Source organism: Ziziphus jujuba, chromosome 10 (assembly GCF_031755915.1).
Source record: "Ziziphus jujuba cultivar Dongzao chromosome 10, ASM3175591v1".
In the NCBI taxonomy this organism is placed as follows: Eukaryota; Viridiplantae; Streptophyta; class Magnoliopsida; order Rosales; family Rhamnaceae; genus Ziziphus; species Ziziphus jujuba.
Window position 1 is genome coordinate 9,316,973 of NC_083388.1, and position 21,807 is coordinate 9,338,779.

General features: G+C 30.8%; 5 protein-coding genes across 6 annotated transcripts; 4 read left to right on the forward strand and 1 right to left on the reverse strand.

Moving 5' to 3' along the window:
• The first annotated feature begins 1,094 nt into the window (after window positions 1–1,094).
• On the forward strand, window positions 1,095–1,871 carry LOC112490624 (MDIS1-interacting receptor like kinase 2-like). The gene is made up of 3 exons (XM_060812110.1): window positions 1,095–1,145; window positions 1,383–1,482; window positions 1,693–1,871. The coding sequence occupies exons 1-3, from the start codon at window positions 1,095–1,097 to the stop codon at window positions 1,869–1,871; spliced, it is 330 nt and encodes a 109-aa protein (XP_060668093.1).
• Window positions 1,872–4,742: 2,871 nt separating this feature from the next.
• Window positions 4,743–7,626, forward strand: LOC107411086 (CAX-interacting protein 4). 2 transcript variants are annotated; one of them, XM_016018596.4, is made up of 3 exons: window positions 4,743–4,925; window positions 5,004–5,077; window positions 6,335–7,626. In XM_016018596.4, the coding sequence occupies exon 3, from the start codon at window positions 6,336–6,338 to the stop codon at window positions 7,311–7,313; it is 978 nt and encodes a 325-aa protein (XP_015874082.2). In that variant the 5' UTR covers window positions 4,743–4,925; window positions 5,004–5,077; window position 6,335; the 3' UTR covers window positions 7,314–7,626. The 2 variants fall into 2 exon arrangements, with proteins under 2 accessions (XP_015874082.2, XP_015874083.2); XM_016018597.4 differs by having other exon boundaries at window positions 4,744–4,903.
• A 583-nt stretch (window positions 7,627–8,209) lies between these two features.
• On the reverse strand, window positions 8,210–9,564 carry LOC107411087 (mitochondrial import inner membrane translocase subunit Tim9). Its single transcript, XM_016018598.4, has 2 exons — window positions 9,365–9,564; window positions 8,210–8,585 (listed from the first exon to the last, which is right to left on the reverse strand). The coding sequence occupies exons 1-2, from the start codon at window positions 9,457–9,459 to the stop codon at window positions 8,399–8,401; spliced, it is 282 nt and encodes a 93-aa protein (XP_015874084.1). The 5' UTR covers window positions 9,460–9,564; the 3' UTR covers window positions 8,210–8,398.
• Window positions 9,565–15,143: 5,579 nt separating this feature from the next.
• Window positions 15,144–17,834, forward strand: LOC125420845 (uncharacterized). Its single transcript, XM_048468037.2, has 2 exons — window positions 15,144–15,905; window positions 16,970–17,834. The coding sequence occupies exons 1-2, from the start codon at window positions 15,338–15,340 to the stop codon at window positions 17,599–17,601; spliced, it is 1,200 nt and encodes a 399-aa protein (XP_048323994.2). The 5' UTR covers window positions 15,144–15,337; the 3' UTR covers window positions 17,602–17,834.
• Window positions 17,835–18,238: 404 nt separating this feature from the next.
• On the forward strand, window positions 18,239–21,495 carry LOC107411091 (outer envelope pore protein 16, chloroplastic). Its single transcript, XM_048468038.2, has 6 exons — window positions 18,239–18,520; window positions 18,618–18,669; window positions 19,261–19,292; window positions 20,367–20,400; window positions 20,536–20,603; window positions 21,138–21,495. The coding sequence occupies exons 1-6, from the start codon at window positions 18,407–18,409 to the stop codon at window positions 21,276–21,278; spliced, it is 441 nt and encodes a 146-aa protein (XP_048323995.1). The 5' UTR covers window positions 18,239–18,406; the 3' UTR covers window positions 21,279–21,495.
• Window positions 21,496–21,807: the final 312 nt, after the last annotated feature.

Sequence of the window (21,807 nt, forward strand, 5' to 3'; positions counted from 1 at the left end):
CAACTGACAAGAAATTTAACTGAAGCTTTTGGTATATACCCACAGTTGAACTACATTGATTTGAGTGGCAATAACTTCAATGGTGAACTTTCACCAAAGTGGGGGCAGTGCCGCAATTTGACATATCTCAACATCTCCAACAATAAAGTTTCAGGCTCCATATGGCCTGCACTTGAGGAGGCAACTCGTCTACAAGCACTTAATCTGTCCTCAAATCATCTCTTGGGAAAGATTCCACAGGAGCTGGGAAACTTAAAGTCATTGCTCAAACTTATCCTAAGTGATAATAATGCTAGTTGATCTGGAGCAATTACACCTTGTAGCACACTCTAAATGGTTCAATTCCAAAAGAACTTGGAAGGTGCTTCAAGTTATTAGAGTTGAATTTGGAAAATAGCAAACTTGAAGGCAGTGTTCCTTTTGAGATGGCTTGGTGATATTATCTTCAAAACCTTGATCTTAGTCCAAATTTGCTGACTGGAGAGATACCACCATGGCTTGGACAAATGGTACATTTGGAAACATTGAATCTCTCTCATAATTCTTTTTGGGGTTCCATTCCATCTACTTTTGATGAAATGTCAAGCTTGATTTTTGTTGATATATCCTACAATCAGTTGGAGTGTCCCTTTCCTAATTCCAAACCCTTTCAAGAGGCTCCATTTGAAGTGTTCAGAAATAACAGAGGATTGTGTGGTAATACCATAGGTTTAAAGCTTTGCCCAACAACCCATCAAAATCCTCAAGGTGGAAAGGGGGCAACAAAGTCAACATACCAATTATACTTATCTCTCTTTTCTGCAGCATGCCTCTTCTATCCATCATTTTCGGACTCATATACACTCTTCACGTAAGAGTGAGGAAAAAAAATCCTAGAACAAAAAACGAGAATTTGTTTTCAATATGGAGCTATGATGGGAAAATTGTGTATGAGAACATCATCCAAGCAACAGAGCAATTCAACTCCAAGTATTGCATTGGAGAGAGAGAGGATATAGGAATGTTACAAGGCTGAGCTAAGCTCAGGTCAGGTCGTTGCTGGTAAGAAGCTACTCCTACATGTGGATGATGGGATGTCTCATCTCAAAGCGTTTATGGGTGATATTTGTGCATTAACAGAAATACTACATCGTAACATTGTGAAGGTATATGGATTTTGTTCACATCCACAACATTCACTTTTGGTATACGAGTTCTTGGAAGGAGGAAGCTTTCGGGATGTACTAAGAAATGAGGAAAAAGCAAGATCATTTTAATGGAGCAAAAGGATAAATGCTATGAAAGGCGTGGCGAATGCATTGTCGTACATGCACCATGACTACTAATCGCCTATAATGCATCAAGATATACCAAGCCTGAATATTCTTCTGAATGCACAACAGGATGAAGCTCATGTTTCTGATTTCGGGATAGCAAGGTTTCTTAAAAAAGAGTCATCCAACTGGACTTCATTTGCCGGAACTTTTGGATATGCTACTTCAAGTTAGTTTATCTTTAATTATTAAGCTTTAATTTAATGATGATTATCCGTAAGTATTTACTTATTTGTCTGGAGATGAAAAATCGATTCTTTATGACTGAGTACTATTCAAGTTAGTCTTCATTACTCAAAAATAATCTTCTAAGAAATTGTATAAAATATTAACTTTGATAATGCTATCGCATTAATGACTATGCTTTTGCTTCAAGTAGAACTTGCTTATACCATGGAAGTGAATGAAAAATGCAATGTTTATGGCTTCGGAATAATGACAATGGAAATACTTATGGGGAAGCATCCTGGAGATCTTGTCTCCTTAATATCATCAAATTGGTTGTCATCACCATTCTCACCACTTGATAAAGTGTCTCTGGTGGATATTTTGAACTAATGCATATTGCCTCCTCCTACACATGATGATGAAGTTGTAGGGAAGGTGGTCTCCCTTGCCAAGATAGCATTTGCATGCTTATTTAAACAATAAAATATTTGATAATTATCATATTTCTCCTACACTGGTAATTATTTAAACAAAAAAAATATATAGTCAGATTTATTGTTTATGATATAATTGAATAAAATAGTAATTAGTTAATAGTCATTAATAGTCATAGTATTATTGGAAAACAATTTTTGAATTAGCTGTAAATTATGTCACCTATATATCAATACTATCAATTCTTATGCAAATAATAATTTATATTCATGATTAGAGATGCTCTAAGGGCATCCTATATTTCGGCAAGACATGTTATTTAAATAATATCATCCCTTTTAATTTTGTTTTGATTGTTTTTATATAAACCTAAATTGGAGAAGTAATAATCCATCATATTTGCTTTGCTCGGAATCCACCGTTAATTGTTATAAAAGGTTAATTGGATATTTTCTTAAAGTAAAATATAATTTATTTTTCCTATGGATTGTCACATAAAAGATATTTCTTATGAAATTCTCAATGCATCCTTAATATATCAAATCTATATATATATATATATATATATATATCCTACAGGAAATGTCAGAAAACTTTCATTCGGAACAGTAGAAAAATTCCATGACAATTTAAAAAAAAAAACCGTTTTCTATTGCATCTATAAAAGATGATGATTTTTATCAGTATTTTGGATAAACTTCATCCAGGATTTCTTGCATGTGAGAATTATTATTATATATATAAGTATATGTTTATCATAAGCATGTCAGTCATGGTTATTAATAATTAATTACAGTGTTCTATTTTTAAGTTACTAGCTTGTTTTGGAAAAAAAAAAAAAGAAACTGAAGAACTAGCCGGAGGTCCTCTTAACATGCATGCATGTTTTGCATGTGGCTTTAATTGGAGAGCTCGAGTCTGTGCTAGCTAGACTAGCCACTGCTCTATCCTAACTTAGCTAAATGGATTAAACAAGTGATAGACTAGGTTTCATCGTTCAGAAAATTCCATTTAGACTTTTTTAGTATTATTTTAATTGCCGTTAGATTTATATTTTTAAAAATAATTTTGAAAATTTATTTATCAATTAATTAAATTAAAAAGATTTAAATGAAATTTATCATTTTATTATTACATATAAGATTTTCTTCTTACTTTGACTATTATACATTTTCTAAAAAGGAAAAAAAAAAAAAAAACAGATTACAGTAGAAATAAAATATAAATATCTCGATCTTCTTACATATTATAAATTAGTGACTGATGTGAATTAAAATATACTTCACTATATTACTTAATGATTTTAATTATAATTTTTATGGAGGAACAATTCAATGATAAAACTATTAATTTTTTGGATAATAATCCCATATTTCATTCTCATTACCAAAAAAATATTTTTTTAAATAATAATCCCATATTATAGTTTGTAAAACTTAAAGACATATTATGAAGTGGAATTGGTAATTAGTATATTGATGTGAGTAGCATATAAATACACTTAAGGGAGGCTATATCGATTAGCCAAGGTAACATCCTAAAGATAAATACAGAGGCTTGATATACACGAATACAACAGTGATTGGAAATTATCTAACTCTTAACGCTTGCCAAGAATATCATAAAGAGAAACAGCCCTAAGTCTATCAAGAAGTGACAGCCCTAACGTTACTTCTAATTAACATATAGTAAAAATATTGGGATTTTTATAATTGCTGCTGTCTCGAATTGATTTCAATTGGAAAAAAAAAAAAAAAAAAAGGTAAATGGTTAACTTCACTATATATCCGATTAATTAAAAAAAAAAAAGCTTACTATATACGTGTTTTAGAGAGGTAGATAACGAATTTGAAAAATAAATTGAGATTGGAAGTGAAACTGCTCAGGCATATAGTTATGAGTTGATCAAACTGGAACCTGTTAAGATTGATTAATCAACGTGATTTCACATTCTACCATGGGGAGTATTAGAGTGAAGTAATCTGGATGATACATGATTGTAGTACTAATTAGCCATTTTTTGTTATTGTGCTTTTGACGTTAGTTGTAGAATAAAATTGTATTAAAACAATTATTTTCCTATTTAAATTAATATGTATTAAAAAATAAATATAATTAATTACAAAATAAATAAAGTGGACCTGGATATAGGTTGTTTTGTATGTTAGTGCAACTGTGAAAGACTGAAAGTTGAATTTCTGCTATAACATGGTTGTTTTGGGCTATGATGTGGTGCTTACGTTTTGCTTTTACATGGACTTTGGGCCCACCCCTCAAAAAAATTAAAAAAAAAAACAGAAATAATGTTAAAACAATCAATTTAACATTTCATAAGTATACTTGCAATTGCAACACAGGAACCGCAAATTTTTATTTCTATTTATTTAAAAAAAAAAAAAAAACACAGGAACCATAATTAGCATAAAATTCGTATTTCAATTAAATTCAAAATTCTCCCCGCCGCTGTTCATTGGCCAATCATCGAATTTGAGTCCTCCAACGCATTACAAAAAATATATATATATATTTTTCTTTGATAGATCAATTATAAAGTTATTTTTATTTATTTATTTTTTGCTAGAGATTATAAAGTTATTTTTGGTCTTAACAAAACAAATATGTATATATATATATATATATATATATAAACTGAAAAAAAAGAAAAAATTATTTATTGAATAAGAATCAGTGAGATATGAATAAATTAAGAAATAAATTAAATATAATAAAAAAAATACAAAAGACTAACGATAAAGTTTTTATAGAAATTTGTAAATTTTCTAGAACGTACATTCTAACTTAAAAAGGAAAAAAAGAAAAAGAGAAAAAAAATAAACCGTTTGAATCAAAGAGAGATAGGACGTCAAAATCAAACCCATCCGAGAAATAATTGAGAAGCATTGTCCGTCCAATCTCTCGCTGTCTTGCCGGTGTGCCGAAACCACATTATAATTCTGTCTCTCTGTCTCTCCTGTAACTCTTTGCTCGTATAACCCACTATCTCTCAAGGTTTTTATTTTTTAAAAATATTTCCCTTATTTTATCTCTTTTCTTTATATACTGAATCTCTTGGCTTTCTGTTGTCAGCCACTCCATCCCCACTCTTCTCCGTCTTTTGCCGTCGTAATTCGAAAACCCTTTTGACCAAACCATCATTTCAGGTTCGTAACTTGTTTTATTTTCAGAGTTTGAAAACATCCTTCTTTGCTCTTTTTATTTACTTCTTGCTGAAATTCGTTTGGGTATTTGTTTCAAATTTAGTTTTTTTTCTTTTTTTTTTTTCATGGAGTGAAAATGCGATTTTTATTTTGGGTTTCTAACATGGGGTTTTCTGGAAATGTGGGTGAATCCGACCATTGATTTTTCTTTTTTAATTTTTTTGGTGAAGATTAGCCAATTGGGATTTTTGGTGAACATAGCTGATTTGTTTTTTCTGTTTTTCTTTTTGCCGCTGATAGTTTTGTATTGATTTCCTTTGTTTTATTTCTGTGGATCTTTATTCTTTTATTTCTTTTGTCTATGATAGGGATTTAGGGTGGACTGAAACATTGTGAAATTTTAATATGGTATATAAATAAATCGTTTTTGTTTGACTGTGAACAAATCTTGATTGGTAGAGAATTTTTCTTTCTTCTTCTTGGTTGGAGTAGGAGATTGAAATTCTGATAATATATGGAATTGTTTCAAAGACCATCTTTGGTCTGATGCATGTTGTTGATCATTGTAAATGTAAATATATGGATATAAGTGTATTTGTGTTCTTCGAGTCCTTCTCCTAGTTTAATGATTAAGGATTGTGCTAGTGATTGTGTTTGAGAGATAAGCTAGTTGTTAGATTCATTGAACTGATGTTGAAAGTTAAGATTATTTAAAATTGGCTTGGAAAATGAGTAGAGAAGCATTCATTATTATTCCCACCCAAACGTTAACAAGAAAGAAGAAATATCCTCGATGATTAGAAACTTGCGTCTATATTCTCTGGCTGAGTGGTCCGACTTCTGCACATTGTTATAGATTCTTCAATTTATATTTTATACTTTTATGATGTGTGAAGTTTAGTTCGTAAATTTCTTTGCTCCTGAGATAAGAATGAAAGTAAAAGCTTCATGATTAAAATTTTCAAACGAAATTTACTTCTCGAATTGGCTCTTGCTATGTTTATTTATTTTTCTGTTTTTGCCACTATTTCCGCCTTATTATTACTTATATTCAAGCCCTTCAGTGATAGCTCTATAGCAAATCCATTTTGTTTTTCTATGGTCAATTTCTTTTTTCCATACATATTTCCATACCATTGGCATGAGTTGACAATTGTATTGGTTAGTATTATTACTTTATTTTTCGTGGTTATTTTTATGTATATGAAAAAAAGTTCTGATCAGTTTATTTCTTGCTTCGATTTGATCTCAAAATTTTAGGATGCCAGCTACAGCAGGAAGGGTTCGCATGCCCGCGAACAATAGGGTGCATAGTAGTGCTGCCCTCCAAACACATGGCATATGGCAGAGTGCAATTGGGTATGATCCATATGCACCTAACAAGGACGATGATAAGAACTCTTCACAACAAAGGGCATCAAACTCTGAACCTGAGGGTGAGAATGCATATGCAAGCTTCCAAGGTCTCCTTGCACTTGCCCGTATAACTGGTTCCAATGCTGATGAGGCTCGGGGGGCATGCAAAAAGTGTGGACGTGTTGGGCATCTCAGCTTTCAATGCAGGAACTTTTTAAGCATTAAGGATAATAATAAGGAGAAAGACCCAGCAGCTATTCAAGCTGATGTATTGTCTGAGTTGAATAAGTTGAAGGGGAGTGCAGATAAGGTGAATGGGAAAAGTGCTGTTGAGAGCTCAGAGGAGAGCTCAGAGGAGGAAGGGGACAGTTCAGACTCATATTATGACTCTGAGATTGAGAGGATTATTGCTGAAAGAAGTGGGAGAAAGGTTAGTAGAAAGATCATGTCATCCGAGAAAAAGGACCCAGATGATGATGAAGATACCGATTCTAGAAAGAAGAAGAAGAGAGGAAGGTCTAAGAAGAGGAGGAGTCGGAAGAGAGAGAGTGATGACTCTGATAGTTCTGATGATTATAGGAGGAAGAAAAGGAAGGAAAAGCGGAGGAAGAGAGATGAATCCTCGGATGAGGAAAGTGACCACTGCCGTCGAAGGCATAGAAAGAGTAGAAAGGAGAAAAGGAGGAGGAGAAGCCATCGTTATTCAGATGATTCTGAATCTGATCCATCTGAGGATTCTGATAGACACCGGAAGCAGAAGAGCAGGAGGGCTGTATCACTGTCTGATTATGATAAAAGTGACCCTGATGATTCCCGAGTTGGTAGGGGAAAGAAGCGGTCTGAGAAGAAGAGCCAGAAACGTTATCACAAGGATGATGAATAGAGTATTTTGAGTCAAGATATCGAGCTTGTTATCTATCAAGTTGCTGTTAAGTTCGTTTAGCATGGGACTATTTGCGTTTGTAACCTGTACTATGGCTCTCTTTATTTGCTCGGAGATGCTGTTTTACTTGGAGTTCAGCACTGGGGGTAAATAAATCGTTACCTGTTTGCAGATGTGGAATTAAATTTTAAACTGCACTAATCTATTTCGTTATCATGGGCTATGTTTTTCGTGTCTGGTTCTTTTTAATCTCTTAATGAAATTCTCCATAAAGTTTAGCCTCCTTCACAAGGTTTATCTCTTGTTCTGGTAATCGATTGATTTTTGGGTGGTACGTTTTGTTCTGATTATAAATTGCCATTTGTTTACTTTTTAAATATAGTTCTTTCTTTTGCCGTTTCTTCGTAATAGTTGATTATGACTTTTAGGTTTAAGATATTGCTTCGCCATGTTGATTGATGCACACCTATATCCCTACTTATTTTCTTGAAGCATATTATTAATGCACAAAGTTTCTTTCTTAACGCTTAAGCGCACCTGGGTAATACAAGGTTTTACATCAGCTGATTGGTTGGAGGAAAATCTTTTATCGCAAGCATTTCATACGTCTTTTCTATGGAGAATATGATTCTATCGTCATCGATTACTACGCTGGTAAAACCAAAAAAAAAAAAAAAAAAACATTCCTAGCACCATTAAATTTTGCACACAATAAATTGTTTAACAAACAAATTTACATAAAGGTCATGTTATTTTTTGTCGCTTCCACAGGCTGTTAATTTCCTTTCTAGACATATACACAATTAGATGGGTTTGATGACATGATAAATGATACATCGAACTTGAATGGTTGAAGGTAGTCGCAATCTATAGCATTGGACATGCAGGCCAAAACAAAAAAAAAAAAAGCCTTTTAAGTTGCTAAAAACAATGCAATCCAAATTATTCATTACAATTCAGAAGCATAAGGGCTGTGACCCTTGCTTGAAAATTAAAACAACTAAGTATCCCATTACCAGTGATCTTATCCACAAAAGCATAAACATGAAAACCAAAAAGTCTCTCTCCACCTTAGCTTTTGGTCTTCAATCTTGAGTGGCTGCTCCTTGGTTGAGCTCAGCAAATCTCATCCCTACTCGCATGGAATGCTTTAGGAACTTCTCAGCACATCGCCGGACACAGGTCTCCTCTTGTTTTTGCAGAGACTTGTGTTTGAAAGTGTCCACACAGTCGTCGAAGCATCTCTCAACAAGCGAATTATACATCCTTAAGCTGCAAGAAAACAACTATAATTAGAAGCTCGGTACGCATCTGGTTGGACTGCAAAGAGACAGAGATTTTGCATCCATTGCAACATATTGGAGCTAATTTTAAAGCTACATCCAGGTAATTTGCAGAAGAATTAAAGCAATAAAAGTGGTAAATGCAAACACAAGCTCCATAATTGATGCTTGTTTGATTTAAGATACCAACTTGACAAGCTCCTTTTAATCTCAACCACATTTGTTAATAAACAACTTTATCAAACTTCAACAAGCAAGCATTATTCACTGATACAAATATGTTGTTCCCAAAACGTCCAGATGCAACATATAAGCGGCACTAGTTTTAAGGAGAACATTTCTCTGGCTTCACATAAGAATGTCACACACCACACAAATCATGTGACATATCATACAAACATGAACATGAAGCCATGTACTTAATTAAGCCCATAATCTCCTTCAAATTGTGGAATCCTCATATATATATATATATATATGTAGCACTTTGTTTCATATATATATATATATAGCACTTTGTTCCTTGTCAGACTCAGATCTCAAAGAACACAATTCCAAACAGATTAAATTATATGAATTCAATAATTCTGCAAACACATTAACATTGCTTTCTTAGTTAAAATCACATCAAAAGGGGAACAATCTCCAAAACCCCAAGCTGTCCCTTTTCATTCTTTGTTCGGCCCAGAAAACCCATATTGAAATCCGATTAAAATTAAAGATTGAGCACGAAAATGAGGCAGAATAGAAACTGAAAAAGGATCGAACCTGTCGCGGATCTGGAGCTGGTCGATCATGGCTGACATTCTGATCTTATCTGCTTCTGGAAGAGAGTCCAGATCCCCTAGCATGCTTTTGTCCATTGTCGATTGAATCACAGCGTAAATTCTTCAGAGCTTTTTATTATTATCCTTTCAGTGAGTTGAAAAAGGTATAAGGGTTTATGAAATGTTGACCTCCCGAAGCAAGTTCTTCTTCACTTTATAGTGAGGATAAACCCTAGCGATGCAAAATTACACACGCTGATTGAAACGGTGTCGCATGTGCTTTCTTAGTTCAATGGTCCTGGTTGTCCCACTTTAAATCGACTTAAGGCCGTTGGATCTGGGGACGCTGCAAAGTGTATTTGTTTTGTACGTTATATTCACCAAATTTACTTATTAAAAAATATAAGAATATTTAATTAATTTAATTTTTTTATATTCAAATTAAATAATTTTTTTAAATATTTAAGTTAAATAAATATATTTTAAAAAAATTACATGAATGTACAAATTGATAATATTTTAATATTTTTTGTTTTATAAATAAATTCAATAAACATTTTAATACCCATAATATTACTGATTTGGATAAATTGTATAAATATCCCACTAAATTATTATTTATTTATTTATTTTCACATAAACACTCTATTTGTTAGTAATTGCATATACAATGTTTTAATTATTTTTCAAAGAATACCCTTAGACTATGTTTGGTATATAAAATAACTATTCTTTTACAACTATAAATAGTTATTAATAGAAATAAAAAATAAAAAAATAATTGATAATTCCTATTTATATGATTGGTAAAAATATTGATTTAAAATTAAAGTTCAATTTTTATAAATATTTTATTTTTCCAAAAACCTTCAAATTTGGTAAAAAGTAATTAAAACTAAATTTTATATTTATTTTATATTTTTAGTATGTGATAATTAATTTAAATTTAAATGTGATAAAAATATTTTAAAATTTATCCAAATTAAAATATAATAATAGGAATTTTAAGGTTGTAAAAAAGAACTACTCTTCTTTCAAATGGAAGCATATGTATTCATATGAAATAACTATTATCAAATTCAAAAATTTACGAAACATAGAAAAAATAAAATCTATAAAATAGGAATTCTATTCCTATTTTTATTCCATAAGCTAAATATGCTTTTACATTTTTTTTTTCGATCAATAATTGATGACCTTAAATTTTTGAAATAAAATGTTATCAATTCTATTATAAGAAAATCTCCAATTCAAACACAATGTGATGCCTTTCTTTTTCATTTAAATCTCTTGTGTTTTTCATACATATGGTGTAAAATAATCGAGGATCTTTTATTATCTGTTAATTTTAACAGTTCAAAATTAAAATAAGATTAAAAATCAATATTATATGATTGAATAATATTGTAAAATTAATTATGGTCTTTAATTGGTAAAAGTTGAAAAATGGGTTTGCTTTGAACTTTTAATAGATATAGAATAATAAAACGATGTCGGTGATAGTTATTTAAAATAATGAGGTCTAAATATTATTAAGACAAAATCATTATGGTATAAATGAAAATTTTCTTTTATTATTATTATTATAAATAATTTTGGGCATATTATTTTTCAAGATTCTTAAATGCTTTGGACATGCATATTTCCATTTCTCATATTAAAATAGTTTAAGAATTTGATTTCTATTTGGGAAGTACTAAAGTTTCAAAAAAATTGATTTTTAAGAATTAGTTTTTTGGGAATTAGTTTTTTAAAAATTAATTTTTCTCGTATTATATTTGGTAAGAAATAGAAAATTTAGAATTTATAAGTGATTAAATTTAATATTGTATAATAAACTAAAAAAAAATTATATTTTTAAAAAAAATTCAAAAATTTCATTGGATTTTTATAGCATATCCAATTATGAATATGATTGCTATTTATATGGTATAGAAATTGATATTATTTAAATTTATTTGGCATCAATGTACAATCAATTTTAAAATTATTTTTTAATGGTTATATGTATAAAAACTATTTATAGTTATTAATTAATTAAATATTTTATTAATTTATTTTCTTTTTTGAAATAATTGATTTTTTAAGTAAAATTTTGCTTTTTGGAAAATTTTAGAATATTTAACAAACCTTCAAGAAGTAAAGAATTATTTAGACATATCTTTTTTTTTTTTTTCTTACCATATCAGCTTAATAGGATGTTTAGACAGATCATTGAAATTTCTTTTTTTAATGTCTATCTTTTTTTCTTACATGAAAAAAAAAAAAAATCTAACAATAAACAAAGTCATTTAAGGTGCTCTTAAAATGACATTTTTATGGATGGAAACAATTTTTCCGCATGTTTTTCCAGATAGGTAAGAATTTAATTTTTTAGGTCCATACTTTTCTACCTCAAAATAAATATCGAAATAGAGAAATATCATCACTATTCTAAAAAAACTAAATTTTTACTAACTTTATCATTATTTAAATGGAGCCTATGTAAAAAAATTTCATAGGTTAGATGTGGTTTTAAAGTATTTCAAAAAAAAAAAAAAAAGGTGTGGTTTTAAAGTATATGGGCAATGTCCAAAAGCATACTTACAAGCCTGTTTTATATTTTTTAGAATTTAAAAATGGAGAATATACTTAAAACCATTTTATGAGGATGAAAATAAAAATTTATGTTTTGGTAAATGTCAAACATAGAATATATTTATATTAAAAAAATCTTTATTATTGGAAAAAAATATGCTACAACTATCAAAATATTTTACAAATTTATTTACTAAATAATACATATTAAAATATTATTGATGATATATTGATATAACATAAATATATATATAATGAACTTTTAAATAGATAAAATAAATAAATAAATTAAATATTATTACATTGCTGCATCATTTAGTAAAGTAAATTTGATAAATGTTTTTGTAATTTTTGTGTTATTGTAATAGAAATAGTTCCCATTATCCGCATTTGTAAATGATATATATTAAAATTGTATATATCTATATAAAATAAATACCTATTTATTTAAAATTATAAATAATATTTATATCCTTTTATATTTCTATTTCCAAATTTATGTAAAACATCTCTGGAATGCTTTCTAAATTTATTCATTTTAGAAAATGTTTCCATTTTGTTTTTTCAAATCCTATTATATTTCAAAATCTTTTTTTTTTTTTTGAAGATAATATTTCAAATATATCTACCAAAAGCATTTCAATTTATACAATGAAAAAAATAGTTTTGCAAAACGTACATGACAAACCCTAATTTATACATTTAAAAAAAAAAAATTCTAATACATGGAATTTGGGAAGAATAATTATAATTCAAAAACAATTTACAGTAATCACTTATAATTATTAATTTTGCTTTAAGAAAGAAATTGATTTTATCATACTTAAAGTTTACTGGATTTTGAATGGAGAGTTTATGCACTTTATGCACGGTAAAAAATGAATTTGATTAAAACAAGAACGTTTTGGGACTTTGAAATGTATGACAACTTTAAAGACTTTGCCCCATTATATATATATATATATATATAGATATAATTTTTTTGTTTAATACTTTTAACATTTTTTACTCTTTAAGTAATTTGGAAATTCATTTTGTTGCCTTTTTATATAGGGAACATTATATATAATTCCTATTCTTAATGAATGTTGTGAATGCACTATGTGGATTCAATCTGTAGAAGGCTTTGAGCACCCTATGTGGAAGTGTCCTCCAAGAGGTATTGTGAAGATTAATACGGAGGCGGCTCTAAAAGGAGGTGTTTGCTTTGCTGGGGTGGTTGCCAGAGATCACTGAGGAAATGTTCTCAAAATCCATGTTTCAATGGAAGTTTGTTGACATACTTGAAGTGGCTGAAATTTTGCTATCGATCAGCGTTGCTTCTTGCTCAGTTGCTCGGAAGGAAAACTGGCTTGATGTGGAATTGGAGAGTGACGCTAAAGTTGTTATCCAAAGCCTGAAATCTCATTGCTCAGCTCGCAACTTTTGCAAAAACATTTTTGATCTTTTGACGGCCTTTAACTCTTTATCTTTTTCTAGGATTCCCAGATTATGTTAATAAATGGGCCGTAATCAATCTTCCTTCTGATACATATTGACCCCAATCATGTATTCCCCCTCTTTTGTTCTTTCCGTGATTTAGGAGAGAGGTCGTTGGACTAGCTCTGAATCTGAACTATGCTGTTTTGGCTCTTTTTGGTTTTTATAAACCCATGCTTTTCAGTAATATATATATATATATATATATATATTTGTATATGTTCTTCGTGATTGTTGTTGTTAGTTATTTTCTTAGTTGTATTACCATACGCATATCTCATACATATTTAGAAATATATGATTAATCATGTTAAATATATTAAAAAATATGCGATTGAATATCTTTAAAAACGAACATTTTAAATATATTAAAAAATATATAATTAAATATCTCAAATGTATTATGAAATATACAATCGAATGTCTTTAGTGATATTTATAATTTTGAAATCAAACACTTTAATGAATAAATTTTTTCATTGCCTAAAATTATTATAATTAAAAATAAAATTTTGTGAAATTTCTATAATTATCTGTTTTATTAAAAAACATTGTAAAATTTTTCGTAAAATGGTGTTTGATTTATAAATAATTTATGAGGAAAAAAAAACGTGTTTTCTGGCTTATTGAGACTATAAATTGTAGATATTTTCGGTATTAAAAATATTATATATATTTAAAAAATAGTGTATAAAAAATGATAGTGGATAATTGTGAAAAGAACTTCTAATCTTAAAATTTTACCAAGGAACATTCCATTGTTTATCTTAAATGTTTTATTTAAAATAATAAAGTACAATAAATATAAAAACGTTTAGCAAATAACATGTGTTAATATATTATTAGTTTATATATTCATGTAATATAATAATTATGTTAAAGTTATCAACTTTATTTAATAAATAATACTGTAATAGTTATTTATTTATATTTTTCATTAGTTTATACATTGAAGAGTTCATATATTTATATTTAAATTATATAAATATATTAATCTATAATATATTAACATATATCATTCAATAAATATTTTAATACCTATAAAAAATAAACATAAATGAGCTAAATTTTAATTAAATAAATAAATATAAAAATTAATTAATTAAATATTATCCTATTATTCATAAATAAATTTATAAATGTTTTAATAATTATAGTATTATTGCATAATTTATTTTTTTATTTCGTAGCTCTCTTATCATGCTTGTCAGATAAAGCTAAACTAGATGGATTTGGATTGAAATTGAATTTCATTTAAAAGTTAATTAGGTCAGATTTAAGATTATCTAATCCAATCCACCGCCTAGTATCGAACCAACCTTAGTTTTATGTCTCAAGGTAACTATTTACAAAATTTACTTTACAGTTATTTAATTTATTTGAAAATAAAAACTCCAATCAAGTGAGAAATGGAGGAAATAATGGTCAATAACCACTCTCACTCTCTCTCTTCAATTTACCAAAAAAACACCACTTTCTCTTTTTCACATTTATTTATTTATTTATTTTTTGGAAGGTTTCACATTTATTTACTTATTTATCTTTTTTTTTTAAGAGATATTTACTTATTTATCTATTTTATTTATCTTAATGTTTTTTGGTTAAAAAAGAAAAAAAAAAAAAAAAACATTGTGTTTCTCACAATGGGGAGCGTGTGGGTACAAGTTACTACTAGATTAATTACCAGCGGTTCTGGTACACTTGCATAAATCAGGCGAAGGAGCTGAAAAGATCACTCATCAAAATCCAACAGAAAATCCAAAACATACCAACGAACTGTCCTATTTCTAATCCCATATTCTCTCTCCAATTCCATATAATAAAATCCAAAGTCAGTCTCTCTCTCTCTCTCTCTCTCTTTCACTGTTTCTCTCTGGCTCACAACCCAATAAGCCTAGGCCAACCCTGCAAAACCCTGATGTGGTACCTCAGCAGAACACCTTCTTCTTCTTCTTCTTCTTCTTCTTCGAAGACCCACCAACCCAATATTCAATTTTCCACGAACTCCATCTTTCCCGTTTCCGATGATGGACTTTTCACTCAAATCTGCATCGTCCAACTCCCAAACGATTCTCAAATAGACCACCACCAAACTAGTACTAAAAATGGTTGCCAAAACCCCAAAGACCAAGAAAATGATTCATTATTATCATATTCTTCATCATGGGAATGGTTTGCGTACGTTTGCAGCCCGACCCAGTTCCGCTCGGCGGCAATCCCTCGGTCTCCGTCGTCGTTCAGAATCCAAGTGATGGCAGTCTTGCCGGACCAATTCTTGTGCGCTAAGCTTGTTGTACCCTCCGCCAATTCTGTTCTCTGTACTTATTCGCGCAACGCCAATTCTTTTCACGCTGTTCCCGAAATGCATTGCAGGGATCGAAACCTAAGCTCTTCTGCTTGTGCGGTTGTCGGTGGCTGGCTTTACGTTGCCGGAGGGTTTAAGGGCAATTCCAATCGCAATCCCAACCCCGACCCCAATCCGTCTTGTAAGTAGTCCCACATAATTTTTTTTTTTTCTTTTCATTTTCAATTAATTTCTAAACCCATGGTTAGCAATCTCTTTATGTTGCGATTTTCATCCGATGGTGCAGAATACCAATTTTTAAATTGGAATTTAATCATATATATGTATATATATATATATATATATATGTATGTATGTATAAAAATAAAGATTGTAATTATTAACAAAAAAAAAAAAAAAAGAGAATATAAAGCTTGTAACTTAGTCAGGAGTGTAGAACTATTTCTAGTTAACAAACAGAGAGAAAGAGCAGAAAGTTGAAAGCCAAGAAGCAGAGCTCTTTGATATATTATATAAATTATCTATTTGTTTGTGTGCATAAAGTTTAATGAATTATACAATATCTCTGCTAACATAGATTAGCTTGGAACTACTTACAGTTTGAGACTTTAATTAAGGAACTAATTTAACCAAAGTTTGACATGTATGCTAATTCCTAGCTTCCTTAACATTCTCTCTCTGTCTATCGGTAAAAATTTCTTTAAAAGCCTAGAGCCATTTTTAATTTGATAAATCTGGAAGCTAGCCAGACCAGCCTAACATAATTACAACTTCTTCCTTTTAACATTTTCCATCTCCACTTGAACAAAACTATTACATCTTTCACTGGTGGACTACTTTATGCCAAATTTATAATCGTTTCTTTCTTTTTATGTATTCTGTATGGATGCTCATGAAAATGGTTTGTGGCATCATGTAAACTCAAACATGAGCAACCATGCTATTGTTCTGTTTTTATTTTGATCAAACTCTTTATAGGCTTTTGTAAAGCTTTTGATAGTACCTGAAGGAAAATTTAACAACATTTATCTCCATAAAAGTATATAATTTGAAAACATGGTGCATTAATTCTGCCGAAGATATTAAGATAAGTTGTTGAAACTGCTTTTGTAGAGATTTTACACTAATTAAGATACTAAGATGATCATCACTCATCAAGAACCACTTGTTCAATTTTATTCACTTTCTCTTTCAGGCTACTAAAAGAAACACATCCCTTACCCTGTGAAACTCTATCACATACAGATTCTGAACCTCCAACTTATCTGAACTCGGCAGAGCGGTTGAACCTTAAGACATGGGAGTGGCAAACACTGCCAAACATGCAAAATTCCCGAGCCTATGCGACCGGTGTTGCTTACAAGCATAAGTTCTACGTGGTGGGTGGCAGTGCAGATATGAAGCACTCAGCTGAGATTTACAGCCCCAGCTCCAACTCTTGGTTATTTGTGAGGTCGTTTGTGCCAAAGGAGGCAGAAGGATTTGCAGTGGCATCGCTTGGTGGGCGTTTACTGATACTGACTTGGTCCGGTTGGTTAGGTGTGAAACTATGGCAGTGGACTATATTGGTGAATCCAAACATCTGTGGATGCAGGCTAATCAGTTTCTTTCCAGACCAACTAGTGGAGAGGGATAGGCTAAAACAACATGGAGCCAGGATGGTTCAGATTGGTGAGGAGATTTGGGTTATGGTGGATGAGAATGATAGAATTAGTCAGGTTGGTGGTTCATGTGCTTGGCCAGTGTTTCCAGCACCAATGTTTAGGCCCTCTGATGGACTTGAAACTGTGCAAAAGGGTTATATCTATGCTTTTACTTTCAGGGATGGGCTAAGAATAAGTTGGAGAAAAATCCCCATTTTCTCAATTTTGAAATGAACAATTTTTGATAGAAAGCGAAAGAAACACTAGCACATTCATCCAAAGAAACTACAAGCTAATATGATCTGCATGCATGGTGAGGAGACATGAGTTGTCGTTTGGAGAATAATATTTAAGGATTTTACTGCAAAGTAATGTCGTATATGTTACTGAAAGTGTATGAAACATTGAGCTTGAGGGCCTTATTCTATATTTTACTCATTTCAGATGCAGAAGTTGGGTCAGATTAAGAGGCTATTTTTAAGTATATATTTTAAAAGCCAACACTTATTATGCACTCTAAACCATGAATTGTTTCACAAGTATTGTCCATATTTCTTTAGTAAAAGTTTGAAAAAATATAATGATTTGCATCAATCCCAATCCGACCCTTCATAATCAAGCTTAAACTATAGAATAATTGAATAAAAATCTTGTTGTACATGGAAATGCATTGATCAAACAGTGCAGGTTCAGGCTCTGATTAGGAACCAGACCTGACCCTGACTCAATCCGTGAAAACGACCCGCCAACTTTAGAAGAAATCACGGCACGTGGTATCTACTTTTTTGATAAATTTGATAAATAAACGTGGTATCCACTTTAGCAATTCATAACCACCGTAGAATGCATGGATTTTGGCGCTTTCGGTGGTATTTTGGGAATAACGTACAATTTAAATAAATGTTTTTAATAAATACAAAAACAAATTTTGAAAAAAACTAGAACGAAATATCAGTCACAGTTATTAGAGTAAGAGAGAGAGAGAGTGGTCGTGAGGAAGAGGAAGAAGAAGAAGGAGAAGAAGAAGAAGAAGAAGAAGATGCCAAGCAGCAGGTTTTCGGGTACCCTTTCTGGGCCCAAGGTTGGTGTATTCATTGACATGGGCAATCCTTTTCTCAATCTCACCGTTGACGGCTTCTTGAAGATCGGAACTGTATTGTTTCTTTTCTTTTATTCTTATCTTCATTTTTCTCTCTCATTTCTTTCTTTTGGACCCCATGTCTAAAACGATGACGTTTGAGTTGTCTCAGGTTGCGGCTACTAGAGCCGTTGCTGAGGATGCGTATCACATCGTCAAGAAAGGTTAATTCCAGATCATTTTTCTTTTGTTGTCTTGTAAATCTAGTCGGTTCTTTACAATATGCAATTAAGTTCCATGGTTTATCAAAAAAAAAAAAAAAAGCCCAGTTTACTGGAATTTATTTTCTTCCACTTTCTTTTTAGCTTTTGCTTATGTACACACTTATTGATTTATTTATTTATTTATTTTTTCAATTCGTTTTCCCATTTTTTTTTCTGATATGATGATCTTGATATCAGACTTTGGTTTCTCGATTCTGTGTCCGTTGAGAATATTGTGGTGGATTTTAGCTGAGCATTAATTTTGTAGAACCGATGCAGAGAAGAAAATGATGGTAGATAGAGTATATACAGAGCTTAGTCCATCATGTTTGTCATTAGCCGATTTCTAACTGCTAAAAAGTTAACTAGTGCTTAAGGGTTTAACTTTGTGTCGTTGGGTGTTGATTTACAATATGAACCTTTTTTTCTGGGTATTTATTTATTTAATTATATATATATATATATATATATATTTCCTATTGGTTGCTTGGGTGAGGAATCACCCTTCTTTGTAGAATCATCATGTTAAGCTAAAAGTTGCTATTTTTGCAGGAAGTGTGTCCAGACACAATTTTGAACGTACGGTGAGTAAAGTCTAGAACAATATTTTATAATTTGGTTTTAAAAGCGCTTATATTTTCCCTTTTTGATCTTACTTTTTGATATTTCTTTTCTATCTTTAGATATATATCTTTGCTGTAAGGAATGCTTGGGAATATTTAGACTAGTCCCTTGTTACATAATTACTTTGTTTTAACTTCTGTTCCTGACATGAGAAGTATAAGTTGTAAGAATTGCATTTTTTTTTGTGTCAGACTAAGAGTACAAGGTAATTATTTAATATTGAGCTGTCGTTACCCTTTATGTGCAGTGAAGAATTTTACCTTTTCCTTTTTGTTAGAAGTTATGCTTTCATTTATCATTAGAGCTAATTAGTTTTAGTCACTAGTTGTTCTGAGTTCTGACATAAAAATGATAGCAGGTAACAAATGTGAACAGTTAGCAGCTCAACTCACAAGGTTTTCAATGTTATATTTGGTTGGAGAAATTTTTTTTCTTTCGAGTGGCCAATCTTGAGAAGAGCAAGACGTTAGCAATTTCTGAGATTCTGAAAACTCGTCTTAGCTTCATATTGTCCCTTAGAGTGTTATAATTAAAATTGTGTAACACTTTTGTTCTCTGGTTAAGGTGTCTCCAGGGGCAAGTCCATTACCTTTAGTGTTAGATCCTCCCCGGATTTTTGTTAAAATGGCACTTTGATAACCCATCATTCTTTGCTTTTCTGAGGCCAGTTGCTATTTTACTCAGTTTGGTTAAGACTTGAGAGTGAGATCTGCAGTTTCACCTTTCTGATAGGGCATTTTGGAGAATTTCCAACCACTTGGATCCGTCATCTTCTGTCTTCTGCATATAGATTTTTACTCTGTTAGCCCCCGTATCACTGCATCAAACTAGGACTCCCTTGAGTAATAGCTTCTGCAGATTACTGTTAAGTTTAGTCAAAGACTTTCAATTATGCATAATTCTCCCACTGGAAACAAATTTCTTCAAGATGATACCTATCAGATATGTTGCATTTGCACATACAATCAAATTTGTTGTCAGTTTGATACTATAAAGTTTTCTCTTTCTGCTAATTGAAAATTCTTTAATTGCAGTTGAAGAAAATGTGTAAAGAAGGCGCATATTGGGGTAAGTTAAAGAGTCATATAATACAGTTACTTAAAAGATCTGTTATTATATATGAAACTATTCCAGTTCCTGCCTCAGTCTCCAACATTTAAGAAAATGATGAACTGCGTTAACATCTTTTTATAACATTAACAGGAACTGTAGCCGGAGTGTATGTTGGAATGGAGTATGGTATGGAAAGAATCCGTGGTACCAGAGATTGGGTATTTATCTGCGTAGATTGCTAATTTTTTACTGTTGTATATATGCTAGTTTAGAAATGTAAATTCCTCTGCCCTGTGATACCTTCAATAAGTGATGATTTTCAGTGTTTAAAACTGTTTGTGTGAAAATAGCACAGTTTGTTTGGTTATATATATATATATATATATATGTAGGATAATTCTATGGTCAGGACTATCCGCATATAGACCAAGAAAAAAGATGACACGGTTTTTTAAAAAGCAGTCATCTTTTTCTTTTCTGTGTGAGAGAAAAGACGATGGTTTTTTCAAAAATCATCATCTTAAGAAGGACTATATATATATATATATATATTTTTTTTTTTTTTTCATTTCTTTTGATCATTTTATTCATTTTTACTTTGCCATGTTTAGTTTATTCAATGGCTTAATTGTTATAGCACTGATATTAAAACTTAAGAATTTTCTTCTTAATGCATCCGTAGAAATTGTCCTCTTTGACTTTCAACTGAAAATTTTGCCTTCAATTTAGCTCTTTCTCTCTGGATATTGCAGAAGAATGCAATGATTGGGGGTGCTTTAACAGGAGCTATTGTATCTGCAGCAAGCAATAACGACAGGGACAAAGTTCTGATTGATGCCATTACAGGAGGTGCCGTTGCAACTGCTGCAGAATTTCTCAATTATGTCACCTGAACAAACGGAACTGATATCTACATCAACTCTTTGTAGATTGTGATGAACGATGTACTTTGTTTCTTATGGTGTTTTCTTGAAGTGCTAGTCAGATTGTATGAATAACTGAATGTGTTTTCTTTACTTATTCAGTACCAAAATTATATATATATATATATATATATATGCACTCTCTTGATTTTGAATATCATTTAAATTATTCATTGGACTTTTAACACTTTTGGATTTTAACTTCTGAAATTGTCTGCCTAGTTCCTATAATTTCTTTAATTTGGTACCAGCTCTAATATCATTGAAAACAGGGAGACACAGAAAGAAAAGAAAAAAAAAAAAAAAAAAAAGGGGAAATTTTTGCTATGTTATCCAATTCATTGCACTGTTAGTCTGGACAATTTTGTGCATTGTCCGACAACAATGCTTATGACTGTTCAATGGGATAATAAGTGACTTGGTTGGATGAAATCCAAACCCAGTTGAGTGAATCTAAAAACCGGAAAAAAAAAAAAAAAAAAAGGGTAAAAAGGTTACC

Excerpts from the sequence above, each read along its gene's own strand:
- LOC112490624 (XM_060812110.1), top strand. The coding sequence starts at position 1,095 with ATGGGTGATATTTGTGCATTAACAGAAATACTACATCGTAACATTGTG. Across the intron at positions 1,146-1,382 it reads TACATCGTAACATTGTGAAG|GATGAAGCTCATGTTTCTGA; the intron begins GTATATGGATTT and ends AATGCACAACAG. Across the intron at positions 1,483-1,692 it reads TTTTGGATATGCTACTTCAA|AACTTGCTTATACCATGGAA; the intron begins GTTAGTTTATCT and ends TGCTTCAAGTAG.
- LOC107411086 (XM_016018596.4), top strand. The coding sequence starts at position 6,336 with ATGCCAGCTACAGCAGGAAGGGTTCGCATGCCCGCGAACAATAGGGTG.
- LOC107411087 (XM_016018598.4), bottom strand. The coding sequence starts at position 9,459 with ATGGACAAAAGCATGCTAGGGGATCTGGACTCTCTTCCAGAAGCAGAT. Across the intron at positions 8,586-9,364 it reads CAGCTCCAGATCCGCGACAG|CTTAAGGATGTATAATTCGC; the intron begins GTTCGATCCTTT and ends GTTTTCTTGCAG.
- LOC125420845 (XM_048468037.2), top strand. The coding sequence starts at position 15,338 with ATGTGGTACCTCAGCAGAACACCTTCTTCTTCTTCTTCTTCTTCTTCT. Across the intron at positions 15,906-16,969 it reads CCCCGACCCCAATCCGTCTT|ATTCTGAACCTCCAACTTAT; the intron begins GTAAGTAGTCCC and ends TATCACATACAG.
- LOC107411091 (XM_048468038.2), top strand. The coding sequence starts at position 18,407 with ATGCCAAGCAGCAGGTTTTCGGGTACCCTTTCTGGGCCCAAGGTTGGT. Across the intron at positions 18,670-19,260 it reads GTATCACATCGTCAAGAAAG|GAAGTGTGTCCAGACACAAT; the intron begins GTTAATTCCAGA and ends CTATTTTTGCAG. Across the intron at positions 19,293-20,366 it reads GACACAATTTTGAACGTACG|TTGAAGAAAATGTGTAAAGA; the intron begins GTGAGTAAAGTC and ends CTTTAATTGCAG.